This window comes from Setaria italica, chromosome VI (genome assembly GCF_000263155.2).
Source record: "Setaria italica strain Yugu1 chromosome VI, Setaria_italica_v2.0, whole genome shotgun sequence".
NCBI lineage: Eukaryota > Viridiplantae > Streptophyta > Magnoliopsida > Poales > Poaceae > Setaria > Setaria italica.
This window is the reverse complement of record NC_028455.1, coordinates 4,878,092-4,892,438: the sequence shown is the minus strand read 5'-3', so window position 1 is coordinate 4,892,438 and position 14,347 is coordinate 4,878,092. Positions and strand designations below refer to the sequence as shown.

The 14,347-nt window shown below is 42.3% G+C and overlaps 1 protein-coding gene across 5 annotated transcripts; it reads left to right on the top strand.

The window, feature by feature from the left end:
- The first annotated feature begins 470 nt into the window (after positions 1–470).
- On the top strand, positions 471–14,192 carry LOC101778837 (probable RNA polymerase II transcription factor B subunit 1-1). 5 transcript variants are annotated; one of them, XR_002678054.1, is made up of 19 exons: positions 471–730; positions 1,079–1,157; positions 1,433–1,494; positions 1,589–1,652; positions 2,370–2,505; positions 2,731–2,806; positions 2,921–3,013; positions 3,140–3,184; positions 3,718–3,774; positions 3,954–4,109; positions 4,215–4,313; positions 4,408–4,531; positions 5,144–5,200; positions 5,284–5,408; positions 5,497–5,688; positions 6,766–6,889; positions 12,762–12,839; positions 13,544–13,591; positions 13,675–13,758. XR_002678054.1 is itself a non-coding variant. In XM_022827344.1 (19 exons), exons 1-19 carry the CDS (start codon positions 623–625, stop codon positions 13,807–13,809), a joined length of 1,830 nt encoding a protein of 609 aa, XP_022683079.1. In that variant the 5' UTR covers positions 471–622; the 3' UTR covers positions 13,810–14,192. The 5 variants fall into 5 exon arrangements, 4 of the variants coding, with proteins under 4 accessions (XP_022683079.1, XP_022683080.1, XP_022683078.1 ...); XM_022827344.1 differs by having other exon boundaries at positions 2,939–3,013; positions 6,766–6,879; positions 13,675–14,192; XM_022827345.1 differs by having other exon boundaries at positions 4,215–4,280; positions 6,766–6,879; positions 13,675–14,192.
- The last annotated feature ends 155 nt before the right edge of the window (positions 14,193–14,347 follow it).

The following is a 14,347-nucleotide window of genomic DNA, read 5'->3' as shown; positions in this document are numbered from 1 at the left end:
TCCGTGCGCGTCAAAATGAAAAAGTGAAAACCCACAACATAATTGTTGACATCACCTACTTGTAATAAAATCTCAAAACATGAAAACCAAGTTTGAGCATCTAAATTGAAAACGCACTTGTCTTTTTAAAATAAGACTAGATTTATATATATTTGGACGCTATGTTCTTACAAACCATTTCCATGGAGCTGAAATATTTCTCCGCGGAACATTTTTCTCCTAACACATCGATCATTTTCCTTGTATACTTGGAAAACGTTGTTTTCACTAAAAAAAAGTTTTTTCGTTTTGTAAAAAATATTTTCGATAAAATATCATCCAGATATAATTTTTTTAAAAGATCTTATGGTAAGAAATATGACGGTGCAATTAAAATTTAATTGATGCTAGATTTCAAAATTATGGTATTTTGGTTTGTTGCGTACGATGATGTCACCAAATTTGGAGCGCTTCTCACGGCTCACGCACGCGGAAGCAGCAGCGCGGGCACGTTTCGTACGTGGCGGCGAAAAATCGCTCGCGCTAGCGCGCTCGATTCTCGTGCTGCGGCTCCGCGATTCTCGTGCTGCGGCTCCTGATTCTCTCCACCGATCTCTCCCACCAGTCCGCCCCGTCGGCTCCGATGCCGTCGAGTGCGACAGCGAACTGCAAGGCGGCGGCGGCGGCGGCGGCAATGGGGTCGATGACGATCGGGGCCACGTACAAGGCCACCCCGGGCGTCCTCCGCATGGTGCGTGCCCGACTGCCCGTCTTCCTCCCCTCCACCCTATCGCCTCTCGCCCTCTCCTGCGGCCTTCGCTTCCCTTTTAGTCACCGAGGACGGGGAGATCGAGGCACGCCGCTGGTTGAATCGGAGGGATTGGTGTGCGGAGTAGGGGATCGAAAACCCGGGGAAGTGCCGCGATCCTGCTTCAATTGCCCTCTGCTTGACTGCGGCTTTTGCTAGTTTGCGATTCAATTTTTTTTAAAAAAAAAACATCGGTTCTGTTGATTCGCTGCTGCCTGCGTGGGCATGGGTGATGTGGTTGGCGCCTTTGGGAATCCGCATGTAACATGCTCCTTGCCGTCGTAATTGCAGGACGAGGATGAGTTCACTTTCACCCCTAATGATACTCGGTCAGCGATGAAGCTCAATGTCGATTTCCGAAGCATCAAATGTATGTACCGTCCCTTTATCCACCTGTAGTGATGGTTCACTTCACAAAGACGGCATTGGCACGCAGTGCAGTCGAAGTACCGTTGTTTTGCCTTTTGATTTAGTAAACAGGCAAATAGCAATCCAACTGTCAAGTTATTTACTGCAGAACTGAATTTCACGTTCTTATGCCTAATCTGCTGCAGGATCATTTCAAAATGGGCTAACCTGGTTTCATGTATATGATGTGGATATGTTTGATTGTAATCTTGCGGTTTTTCATCCCTTGCGCTGCAGGTCACAAGTTTGGTAGCAAACAGGCACGTTCATTGTTGAAGCTTTGCAGAGACCCTGGCGAGGTGTGGTGTCACCAGCTTATAGGCATTGTCTCTTGTCTGTACTTTTCTTACTGTGAATTGGCAATAATGTGATATGCATATGCTTTCTTCTAAGGGCGGAGACTACATGTTTGAGTTTGACAATGTTGCTGATCGCGATCAATGCCGGGACTTTATAGGTATTTTTCATTCTGCAGTTAGTGAATGACCCCTAATATAGCTAGTCTTTTCTTAAGAAGCTGTCAACTATAGGCCATGTAAGTGAACACAAATGTACTTTATTATCTGTCAAAGAGTACATGAATTTTTTAGTGGCCGATGGCCAATTCCCTATATCATAAATTGGTCCATTTGGCACCAACTAATTACTTCCATTTTGCCTGTTTTAGTTTTAAGCAAACTGCTTCATAAAATATTTTCAATGTATTTACCAAATGGTCTTACCAAATTGATCACAACCATGGCATGAGAACTGATTAAAATCCCTGAAATGTGCCAAGTTTGATATGGTACTCACTCACTTCAGGGGCGGGTCCAGGATTTGGACAAGGGTATTCAAAATTTCAACAAAGAATTAAGTTTCACATGTCAGGTTGTACAGATAGCTTTTGAAGAAGAAATTTTGACCAAATTTTAGCATTTGGCATCCAAGCACTCAACTGTACGAGAGAGTGAGAGATTGGCATGCATGTTTTTGTGTCATTTTTTATTTTTAATACATATATAAGGTATATACTATATATGAAAATTATGTTGCCAAAAATAACGTGTATTCACTTAAATACCTTTGAATCAAGGCAGGCCCGCCCCTGACTCACTTGAAGAATTTCATATTGAGTTCTATGTATTTATTTTCCGGCATAGTGCATATATAACTTATGATATGCCCTTTTCAGCCAGGGTTTTAGGCCAACATCAAGGGACAATTCCCCCAAGACCAAATGTGCCTCCTGAATCAGTTGCTTCAACTGGTTTGGAACAACTCAGTGCTGCAGAAGTGGAGCGGCGGATGAAATTGCTGCAAGAAAATAGGTGATGTGATTATTTGAAATACCAACACAATATTCTCTTCAGGCACATGGTTCAAGATACATTTTCCTTTTTCGATAAGAACCATTGTGTATGATATTTTTAAATGTGTATATTTTGTATTTGAGAAAATGATGCGGACAAATCTTCAAATAATCATACACAGGAAATGGCAAACAACATTTTCTCGTATTATTTAGCTATGTTGTGTGCTGTTTCAAATTACAGAGAATTGCAGAAGTTGCATAGGAAGTTTGTCCTTGGGAAGATTTTGCAAGAATCTGAATTTTGGGCAACACGAAAGGTAATACTTATTGATAAACTGTATATACATTACATTTAAAACAACAATGTGGTGGATTTTATGTTTATTGACTTCCTTGTCTTCAAACCATTATCTATTTATGGCCTTTTACATAATTTAATTGATGAGGAGGCAAATAAAGCATCAAAGCAAAGGCCAGGTTTCAAGAGTGCCATGCTAGATCTCAGGCCATCTGCTGATGGTCAGGTATGTTACTGAAATCTTATAGTTGTGGACACATATTTTGTTAGTGAGATATCATTTGGTTTTTCTTCATTGAGTTTGGTGATCTGGTGGTAGTCAAACCGCTTATTTCGACTTTGTGAATTTCAGACAAACAGGGTTACTTTCAGTGTTAATAAGGAGATAATTCATCAGGTACCTTCTCTGCTAATAATTTCTTGAAACGTCACCTAGATTCAGGTCTGCATGACAGCAATTTTATTGATGTTGGATGTTATGTTATTCAAAGGGATTCAACAATGAACTACTTAAAAAGCTTTGTGTGGCTCTACAATCCATCTTCTTCCTTCTTAACTGCGATATTGGATGGCACCCTCCCTTGTTAAGCTATATTAACTTATTGCAAGTGTAGCTTCGTTCTGCTGAGTATCTGTTAAACTAGATCATCGTGTTTGAGAAAAAAAAGTTAAACTAGATCATCTGGGCTGGACTGCGGAAAAGCTTGCTTGCACCCAGTCCAGCCTGGTTATGCCAGGACCCAAAATTGCAAGCCCATCCGAGCTCTGAACTTGGTTATGCCTGTATAACTGAGCCACATGGTTTGACTAAAGCAAGTGTTAAGCTGAATTACAGGGCTCCTTATCTGCATTTATGAATAAAGTGATGTTGACAAAGGCTTAACAAATACTTCTTTTTACTTCATGTCATATATCCCTTGATGTTTTCAGATTTTTGTGGAAAAGCCTGCTGTCCATCGGGCATTTTTGGATTTTGTTCCGGAAAAGGTAAGATATGCCAATTTTTTTTATCAGTGTGTCAGCATATGCTTCACGAAAGTTCCAACTTAAATTATACTAGTTTTGTCATTATTGTTATATGGGAGCAAGTGGTGACCAATTTCTTATTTTCCTATATTTCTGCTGTATACTCCATCTTTTTACCTAATTTCATATTTTGAGGATAGATGTCAGAAGATCATTTTTGGTCAAAATACCGTGAAGCTGAGTATCTACTCAGAACAAAAAATACTGCATTGGCAGCAGCTCAAGCTGCTGAAGATGAGGTACTAGCTGTGTCCCTGAAGAGTGATGATGTAGTAGCCAAGGAGGCAAAGTTCAAGGTGCAATGTTAGCAACTAATTGTTGTAACACTGCATATTTCATTGCCATGCGTTGGTTTCGTTTCTCAGGATACCTTTTTTAGTGATTCAATTCTTGACCTGCAGATAAAACAAGTGGATCCAACGTTAGACATGGAAGCAGATGCAGGAGATTATTACATTCATCTTCTGGTGTGTTGGTACTGCTACCATGGCTTTGTACCTGTAACTTCACTAAAGTGGTTTTATAGTTTCTCATGTCGAGTTTGCCAATTTTTATCCTAGTGTCATGAAGCGTGTATCGTTTTTGGGCATGTAGGACCACAGGATTCTCCGTGATGGAAGTATACAGACAGTTGATCCTGATAGTGAATTTGTCATGAGAACGTTGTCTCAGGATCTGAATCAGCATGCGGCTGTTGTTCTTGAAGGGAGATCTCAAGGTAGAATTTGTTGAGACAGTCCAAAATACTTCGTGACTGTTATGAATAACACTTGCATTCATTATGAGGGTTCTGGGCCCCAAAACCCTTATACAACAGGGAAATATAAGACAGGAAGATATACTCTAACAATGATGTCTCCTCTAATTGTTTGATAATTGATATATAGTTTCAAAAAAAAACTTTTGATACTTCAAAATTCGTTTCTCGAGTATGTTAGAATGTTATCAGCAATATGACTTATCAGGCCATTCTCAGTGCATTTCTCGAGCATGAGAATGAAATTCATGTGAAAAAACTTGCATTGCGAATGGCCTCAGATTAGCATCAGAAAATTTAAGGATGTTCATATTTATTCTATTATTTCTTGAATATAAAACTGTCAAAGTTGTTTTGCTTGCCATCAATATCCTTTATTAGTTATACACGAACAATTATTACAAAGTTCAAGCTGCTGGCTGGTTGCAAACTATACTTTTGTGCTAGCTGCTCGTATTTGTTTCCCTAAACATTGATCCCACATTGGACGGCATTTCTATCTCTGCAATTTGCTTACTGCTAGTTCCAGGACACTTCAGAAGATGATTATGCCGTGTTTTATTTGTCTCGCAGATATAAAATTAACTGATACAAAGACTGTAGCAGAGGCACTTGCAAGGCTAAAGAAGGGTTAGTCGGATAGAAACCATAGTTCAGTTCATTAAGTCTTTTTTCATCTGTAAGGCATTGTGCTGATGGATTATTAACTGCAGAACCATCTTCTAGTTATAATACTGATGATGCTAATCATGAGAGGTTGGTAAAGGTGGCCCGCATGACTTATATAGAGGATCTGCAAGCCCCACGAAATATCCTGTATGCACCACTTTGTATAAAGGTAAGGTCAGGGCTCACGTCTTAATAGTAGACATCTCAAGCAAAACAGGATACTGAATACCTGTGAATTCTTCTCTTTCTTTTATTAGAATCCTCAAGAGTATTTTGATTCTCAGCAAGCAAATGCTCTGAGATCTTTAGACGGCAGCAATGATGGAAAAGAAGCCTGTAACTGCAGCCTGAGCACTGATGATGCATTCTTTCATTTGATTGATCAAGTATCTTCTATAAAAGCTAATGGGTTGAACTGTGATGTTGTTCATTCAAATCTGGCTCTTAAGGTAAAACAATTTCACTGTACGAACTTATTATTTTCTTTTGTTAGTAGATTTTGTGGGGACTGAACAATACCGTTTGGCTAGTGGCCAAAAAACAAGATCAATGCATGGCAGGAGCTAAGGGCCTCTCTCAGCTCACTGCCAGGGGAGTGGGTTAATCCCAGGTTCTTTTGTGGTCAGGCCCTTCTTTTACCCTTTCTGGCAATTAGGTGTTTTGGTCTGTAAGAGTGTTGGTGTGTGTGTTTGGGTGCGTTGGGGTGTGTGTGTGTGTGTTCTGTGGGTGTTTGTGTGAGTCTATATATAACTCTTCTTCTTCTTCTATTAATACAATTATACGCAGTTCTCCTGCATGTTCGAGAAAAAAAAAACAAGATCAATGTGCAAACAAGTGTTTAGAGAAGGGATAATTTTGAATACTGCAAGGAAAATTATCAAGCCTTTTGTCACTAATTAAAGCTTTTGATGGAATTTTGATATAGGACGACTAAGGACCATTGCAAACATGGTGATCATCTTGCACTAGACTGGATACAACCAAAAGCCAGGGATAACTAGACAATTTATCTTAGGCGTTCAACCCAGATAAAAACAAGAACCATTTATTCCCCCTTTTGGACTTGTTTCATGCTTAATGTTGTTAGGCTTTGGTGATATCTCCTTATGTTAGAACATGTTTTACTAGCATAAGTTACTCTTGCTGAACTTACCAAATAGTTATTCTTATTATGGCTAAACTGTTGTGCTTCCAGTATCATACTCTATATCCCTTCATGATCACCAGCAATAGTTAGCTGTGGGAATGTGGCATGTCTTAGGGAAGGAGCTAAATATGTTGATATACTACTTTGAAATTCATGCTCCACATCACAAGACCTGTCCTAAGTGAATTAATTTGATGTACATTGTTTACTTAACAATGGTTCATGATTAAGATCCATTCATCCTACCTTTTACAACTATGTTGAATTGTCATCATTTGAATATCTTTTATTTTACATGCATATTTTTCTACCATGTCTTTTCTAAGTTATCAAATTGCATGACCAGGAAAATCTGACTACCTGAATGGACTGTGCCTAGGTTTTTAGTGAGTTGAACAAAGGGATTTCATATTCAAGAAGACGTAACCTTAAAAATCCCCATGAGAATCTTCTTGGTCAGCTGCCTTGCCAGACACGGGATGAACTTGTGGATGTGAGATGCTGTACCTATCTACTCCCTCCGTCCTAAAATACTGTTAGGTGTATATGTATTCTTGTATTTTCCCCATTGTATAAGGGGTTTTGTGCATAGTTCCTAATACTTGTATATGTATATATTTGGGCTTAGAGCCCCCATATTGAATACAAGTGCTATTCCTAATATGGTACAGAGCCAAACTAGGGTTTAGATTTCTTCTCATCTGCCCTAGGTGATCCCCCCCCTGCATGTTGCACTTGCGTGCCTCTGATCACCAGCCCATTGGATCGATTTTCCCCTGCTCTTCGTTTTGAGCACATCATCGATTCCTTCCGCCATCCGTCGCTTCTTTCTATCAGTGCCCCTTGCCGACCTTGTCCCACAGCTCCTCCATCGATTGGTGCGGCTCTCCGCCTCGTTCGCATGTTGCCGGCTCTCTCGCGCCGCCGACCCGCGGGTCGCAGGTCCGAGCAGCTTCCCATCGCCCATGAAGCACGATCGGCCGTGGAGCTCGTTGCCCTAGCTTGATTCATCCATCATGGAATCAATTATGCGGTTCCTCCGTTTGCCCACCGTCCGGCTGCTCTCTTCCCATCTCGTTTGGTCAAGTCTGCATCTCTCTGTTCTCTCTCTGCTTAGCTGTGTGCTCGTGCATAGCAATTCTCTGATACAAAGGGGAATTAGAGTAGCAGATCTGTTTGATTAAAAAAAGAAAAGAAAAGAAAAAAAGAAAAAAAAATTGTTGTTGTTCTGCGTACTCTCTGTTGCTTCTGTTCGTGCGTTGCTTTGTTTCTGCAGTACACGGTTGGCTGTTGAGGACCAGTAGCGCAGGTCAGTAAAAAAAGCTCCTGCCGCTTTCCCTTTGTGCTCTTGCCGTTGATTGCCGCTTCCTTTGCGCTCTTGCCGTCAACTGTGTTGTTTGGAGATGTCATCTTCTTCAGTTCCTCCATCCGGTGGTGTGCAGGTTATGCAATGTCCGATGCTTTTCAATGGCACCAACTATCGCGACTGGGTTCCTCGTCTGCGTCTGCACATGCGTGGTTTGCGTCTATGGAATTTCTTACGGGTGATCTACCCTGTCCTGCAGCTCCTCCTACACCTTCTGTCAGGCCAATTATTCCTGCTACAGCTGCTGAGGCCAATCAGAAGAAGCTGCTTGATGATTTCGAGGATGAGCTGGCATCATATCACTCTCAGTTTGTTGCACCCAAGGCTTGGTTGGATGAGGATGCTCGTGCTGGTTCTGCTAGTGTGGAGGAGAGTCTTTCTATAGATATTGTTGCTTTTAATTATGCACATCAGATGTGGGCTTTTCTTCATCAGCGTTATGAGCCCGCCGATCAGTCTACGTATATTGTTGCTCTACGTCAAGAACAACTATTGCGACAGGGTGACTCTACAGTTGAGGAGTTCTTTGCTCAAATGTCTGCAGTGTTGCGTCGGCTTGACTCTATTGGTCCTCCACTATCACCTAGCACTTGTGAGTCTTGTAAGGCTCAGAAGGTTGCTCTGGAGACTAGGCGCACCCATGATTTTTTGACCTGTCTTCGTGATGAGTTTGAGCAGCTTCGTGCTCAGCTGGTTTCTTGTGAGCCTTGTATTTCTCTGATGGATGCTCTTGCTGTTGTTCGTAATGAGAAGATACATCTTTGTAGTGCTGGCCTGTTGCAGTCTTCGTCTTCTTCAGTCTTGGCTGCTCGTTCTTCTTCCAAGGCCTCCGCTCCTCCACCTATGGCGCCTTCTTCGGTAGTGCTTTCTTCTAAGAGTAGAGGGGGTGGTGGTCTTAAATGGACTAGTGTGGCAGGGATAACCATGTGGAGGCATATTGTTACAGGAAGAAGGCTCAGTCTCACCAAGGTGGTCGTTCTTCACAGGGTACTAGTGGTGCTAGTGATTCTGGTACTGGAGGTTCTCAGCGGAGTTCTGCTGGTTCTGAGACATAGGAGACGCTCATGTTGCTTCGTCGCCTAGCTGCCTCTACACCCGCAGGAGCTGTTGGTTCTGTTACTCAGGCTTCTGCACCGCCCGGTTCTGTTGTTGCTTCTCAGTCTTCTTCTTCAGGTACTTTTCCATGGATTCTAGATTTTGGTGCTTCTTTTCATATGACTCCTGATCATACCAGTCTTTCTTCCATTAGTACTCCATCTCTTCCATCATTGTTCAAACCGCAGATGGATCGCCTCTCTCTGTTGCAGGACGAGGCACTCTTTTGTCTTCCTCTTTTCATGTTGTTGTTTCTCATGTTCCCAAACTAACCATGCAGCTTATCTCGGCTGGCCAGCTCACTAATCATGGTTGTCGTGTTATCATTAATTCTGACTCTTGTTGTATTTAGGATCGCAGCACGGGTCTCCTAGTTGGTACTGGCCCTCGTCGACGTGATTATCAGCGTCTTTGGGAGCTTGACTGGCTTCGTCTTCCTTCTGCTGCCTCTGCCAATCTTGTGGGCTCAGTCGCTTCTTCTACATCATCTACATCATCGTTTGCTCAGTGGCATCATCGTCCAGGACATCTTTGTGGCTCACGTTTGTCTACGCTAGTTTGTCGTGGTCTTTTAGGGTCAGTTTCTGGTGATGTATCTTTGGATCAGTGTCAGGGTTGTCGACTAGGAAAACAGCTACAGCTTCCTTATTATTCTAGTGAGTCGGTGTCAAAACATCCTTTTGATCTTGTTCATTCTGATGTATGGGGTCCGGCTCCATTCGTTTTGAAAGGGGGTCATCGATATTATATCATATTTATAGATAATTTTTCTTGCCACACATGGATCTATTTTATGAAACATCAGCTTTATCTATCTATAAAAATTTTGCCACCATGATCCTTACTTAGTTTGACACTGCTATCAAGGTTTTTCGTGCTGATTCTGTTGGGGAGTATTTGTCTGGAGCTCTTCGTCAATTTCTTTCTAAGCAGGGCACCCTTGCCCAGTTCTCTTGTCTTGGTGCTCATGCTCAGAATGGTGTTGCGGAGCGCAAGCATCGTCATTTGCTTGAGACTACTCGTGCTCTGATGATTGCCTCTATTCCTCCGCATTTTTAGGCTGAAGCTGTTTCTACAGCTACTTATTTGATTAACATTCAGCCTTCTTCTGCTCTTCAGGGTGGGATTCCATATGAGCGTCTTTGTGGCAAGCCGCCTGACTATACTAGCCTTCGTCTCTTTGGATGTGTGTGCTATGTGCTTCTTACACCTCGTGAGCACACCAAGCTAACCACTCAATCTGTTGAGTGTGTTTTTCTGGGATATAGTGCTGAGCATAAGGGATATCGTTGTTGGGATCCTATTGGCCGTTGGATGAGGATTTCTCGGGATGTTACTTTTGATGAGTCTCATCCTTTCTACTCTCGTCCTTCTCCTGATGCTTCCCATGCATCTTTCATTGAGCCCCTTTCTTTTCTAACATTTCCTGATCCTCCTATTGCCCCTATGCGTTTTCCACGCCTAGTGCCTACTTCTGCGGCTCTTGATGAGCCTCTTGTAGTGCCTTCTTCTGCGTCCCCTTCATCTATGGAGCCTTCTTCTTCCGATTCCACTCCACAGGTTCCTAAGGGTACTATTTATGACACCAAACCACCTGTCACACATTTCTATGTGCATACTCGGTGGGTTCTTCAGCCATCTTCCTATGATGTTTCTTCTCCTCCTGCCTAGCCATCTTCCTCTAATGTGTCTTCTCCTGATGAGCCACATTCTGATGTGTCTTCTCCACGATATGCTCTTCGCGATCGTCTCTCGGTTCACCCTCCAAACCGGTATGGTTTTCCTCATGCTGGTGTTGTTCTTGCTGAGCCAACTTCTTATTGTGATGCCATTACTCATCAGGAATGGCAGCACGCGATGGCAAAGGAGCTCGCTACTCTTGAGCGCACTAGCACATGGGATCTTGTACCTCTTCCCTCACTTGTTCATCCTATCACATGTAAGTGGGTTTATAAGGTTGAGACCCATTCAGATGGTTCTCTTGAGCGCTATAAGGCTCGTCTTGTGGCACGTGGTTTTCAGCAGGAGCGTGGTCGTGACTACGATGAGACATTTGCTCTTGTGGCTCACATGACTACTATTCGCACTCTTCTTGCTATGGCTTCTGTTCGTGAGTGGTCGATATCTCAGCTTGATGTGAAGAATGCTTTTCTTAATGGTGAACTTCGTGATGAGGTTTATATGAAGCCACCACCTGACTATTCTGTTCCTGAGAGTATGGTATGTCGTCTTCGCTGCTCTCTTTATGGCCTCAAGCAAGCTCCCCGTGCTTGGTTCCAGCGCTTTGCTTCTGTAGTCACTGCTGCTGGCTTTTCTGCAAGAGCCCATGATCCTGCGCTTTTTGTTCATACTTCCTCTCATGGTCGAACTCTTCTCCTTTATGTTGATGATATGATCATCACTGGAGATGACTCCTAGTATATTGCCTTTGTGAAGGCACGTCTCGACAAGTAGTTTCTTATGTCCGATCTAGGTCCCCTAGGTTATTTTCTTAGGATTGAGGTTTCTCCTCACCCGAGGGCATCTACCTATCCCAAGAAAAGTACATTCAGGATCTTCTTGATCGTACTTCTCTTACTGATCATCACATAGTTGAGACTCCCATGGAACTTAACATTCATCTTCGTGCTACTGATGGTGAGCCTCTTTCAGATCCCACTTGTTATCACCACATTGTTGGGAGCCTTGTCTACCTTGGTGTCACTCGACCTGACATTTCTTATTCCGTAAATATTCTTAGTCAGTTTGTTTCAGCAGCACCTACTCAGCTCCATTATAGTCATCTTCTTCGTGTTCTGCGATATCTCCGTGGAACTATATCTTGCCGTCTGTTCTTTCCTCGCTCTAGCTCCTTACAGCTCAGGCTTATTCTGATGCCACTTGGGCTAGTGATTCCTCCAATTGTCGATCTCTTTCTGCTTATTGTGTTTTTCTTGGTGGTTCTCTTGTTGCTTGGAAGACTAAGAAGCAGACAGCAGTTTCTCGTTTGAGTGCAGAGGCTGAGTTACGGGCTATGGCTCTTGTGACAGCAGAGGTTACTTGGCTACGATGGCTTCTTGAGGATTTTGGTGTTTCTGTTTCTATGCCGACTTCTCTTTTGTGTGACAGTACCGGAGCTATTAATATTGCTCGTGATCCGGTGAAGCATGAGCTTACCAAGCACATTGGTGTTGATGCTTCTTACACACGAGCCCAGGTACAGGATGATGTTATTACTCTTCAGCATGTGCCTGCAGAGTTTCAGTTGGCAGACTTCTTCACTAAGGCATAGACAAGAGTTCAGCACAAGTTCTATCTCTCCAAACTCAGTGTTCTGGATCACTTTGAGTTTGAGGGGGGTGTTAGATGTATATGTATTCTTGTATTTTTCCCATTGTATAAGGGGTTCTGTGCATATTTCCTAATACCTGTACATGTATATATTTGGGCCTAGAGTCCCCATACTGAATACAAGTGCAATTCCTCACAAATACAAGGCATCCTAGAGATTTTAGGACATATTAGTAGGAGTAGCAAAAGACGCATGACCCCTGAATTAATGGTAGTTGTGAACTTATTTTTAGTAATAATCCACCAATCACCCACCCTTATTTTGTTAATTATAGAAAGAATTAAATGGCAATCATCCAAATGTACCTACAATGCCTTGTATTTGAGGATAAATTTTGAACACTTGGATACCTTATATTACAGGACGGAGGGAGCCTCTGTAGAATAATTTTACGTTCAACCTGCTCTGCCTAGATATTGTTTTTGTCAGGTTTTATCTGAAGTTACTTTTTTTTGTTGGGTTGTATATATTTTGTGCTGTCATTCTAAAATCTTCTCACTACCATTTCAAATTTCATATATATGAATTTTAACTCGTTTGTATGTGTACTGATGCAACTTCTGTAAACTGTTTCTTTTCTCAGCATTGGACAGACATCCAGGAACTGTTGCGTCATTTTTGGTCATCATATCCAATCACAAGTGCAGTCCTCTGTGATAAGGTATTTTTCTCTCATATTTGTCTGTACTTCTTTGTGGCTGATAGGTGGAATTAGTAAGGCCAGCAGACCCTTTGTTCCTGGTAACATTTTGCAACTGCTATTATCACATTCTAAAACTCGTTAACTAATATTAGTACTAGGAGAAATGAGCAACCTCATTTGTAGACTGGTGAAATAGCGGTACTAGCATGGTTTACTGATCTGTACCGTTTCCAACTTTTAGGACTAAATGCAGTATTTTAATTGGACATCCTCCATGTTATTTATCTTCAGCTCTTAAATGTTCTGTTCAACAAACTCATTACATACAAGCGTTGATTTGGTAAGAAAACTATGCTGGAATAAGTACATATTTTAATTTTTTTTGGCTATTCAGTGTATCATCCACAAGAGAATTGAAAGTTAATATGTGCTGAAGGTTTCATTCCCGCTGTACCTAAGTTAGTCTAATAGGCTAGCCCATAAAGCTGCTACGTAACAATATCCTTTATTGAAGAAAAAAAGCTATCTTGTTTTGATCTCTCGTTCCCTTGGACATCTTTACCTGACCAAGCTCCGCTAACAACTCCCTGCAATACTGAACAATCGCTGCCAGCCTAGATCGATCTCTTCCTGACTCTTTTAGTACTGCAATGCATGAGCTCGCAAGACATGCATTTCTTTGTAACGTCAGACCGTCAGCTGCCTGTTAACTTGTTTTGAAGGTCGAAAGGTTGAAGGGCGCGATGGCACAGATATATCAGAAGCTGCAGGTAAATCCTTATCGACACTGGTTGACTCGGGGTTATCGACATTTGCAAAAGACGTGCCATCATGCGCGGTTTCTGTTGTGCAGGATATGAAGGAATCAGCACCTCCTGAAGCAAGGCACGAAATGTCCCGGCTAGTGAAGCCCATGGCTCAGGCCATGGACGCTGCCTTCAGCCATGATTTGGAACAGCAGCAGAAATCCTCAAAGGCAACGAACTAGCCCAACACGTCAGGAGCCGAGCTGCGGAGGAGAGTGGCTTGGTCAGTATACGGAGAATGGATTACGAGGCTGTACATAAGAGTTGAGAAAGACGATAGATCCAATACACGATTGCATTGACCATTAAGCTCAACCTCTGTTGTCTGTATATACATGTACAAGAGTTAATCTAGCCTGCTCGTGTGTATCCTGACTAGCTATTTTCATGGGAAGGAAATTAGGAAAATCTCATTTCTTTTTTGTGGGTAATCTGCTGATGGCATGGCATGACTCCCAATTGCCAACTATTTTGGACTCGGAGGTAAAAACAATACTCTCTCCATACTAAACTACAGTAGTGAAGTTGTTTTAATTTTATTTCAAGTCAATTTTTTCTAGCTTTATTTTAAGAGTTGAGATGACCTCTTCTTTTACGGAGGGAGTAGAGTACTGTTTTGGACACGGAGGCGAGTACGTGTAGTGTATATCCGTTTCGTTTGGACCAGAGCCGGACACGTCCAGGCGTCCGAAACCGAACGTAGTACGCGGTCCCAGTGCC

Bases quoted from the DNA above. Each gene is read 5' to 3' on its own strand.
- LOC101778837 (XM_022827343.1), top strand. From the start codon at position 623: ATGCCGTCGAGTGCGACAGCGAACTGCAAGGCGGCGGCGGCGGCGGCG. The intron at 1,495-1,588 runs GTGTGGTGTCAC...CTTTCTTCTAAG, and splicing joins TTTGCAGAGACCCTGGCGAG to GGCGGAGACTACATGTTTGA. The intron at 6,880-12,761 runs GTGAGATGCTGT...TTCTTTTCTCAG, and splicing joins CACGGGATGAACTTGTGGAT to CATTGGACAGACATCCAGGA.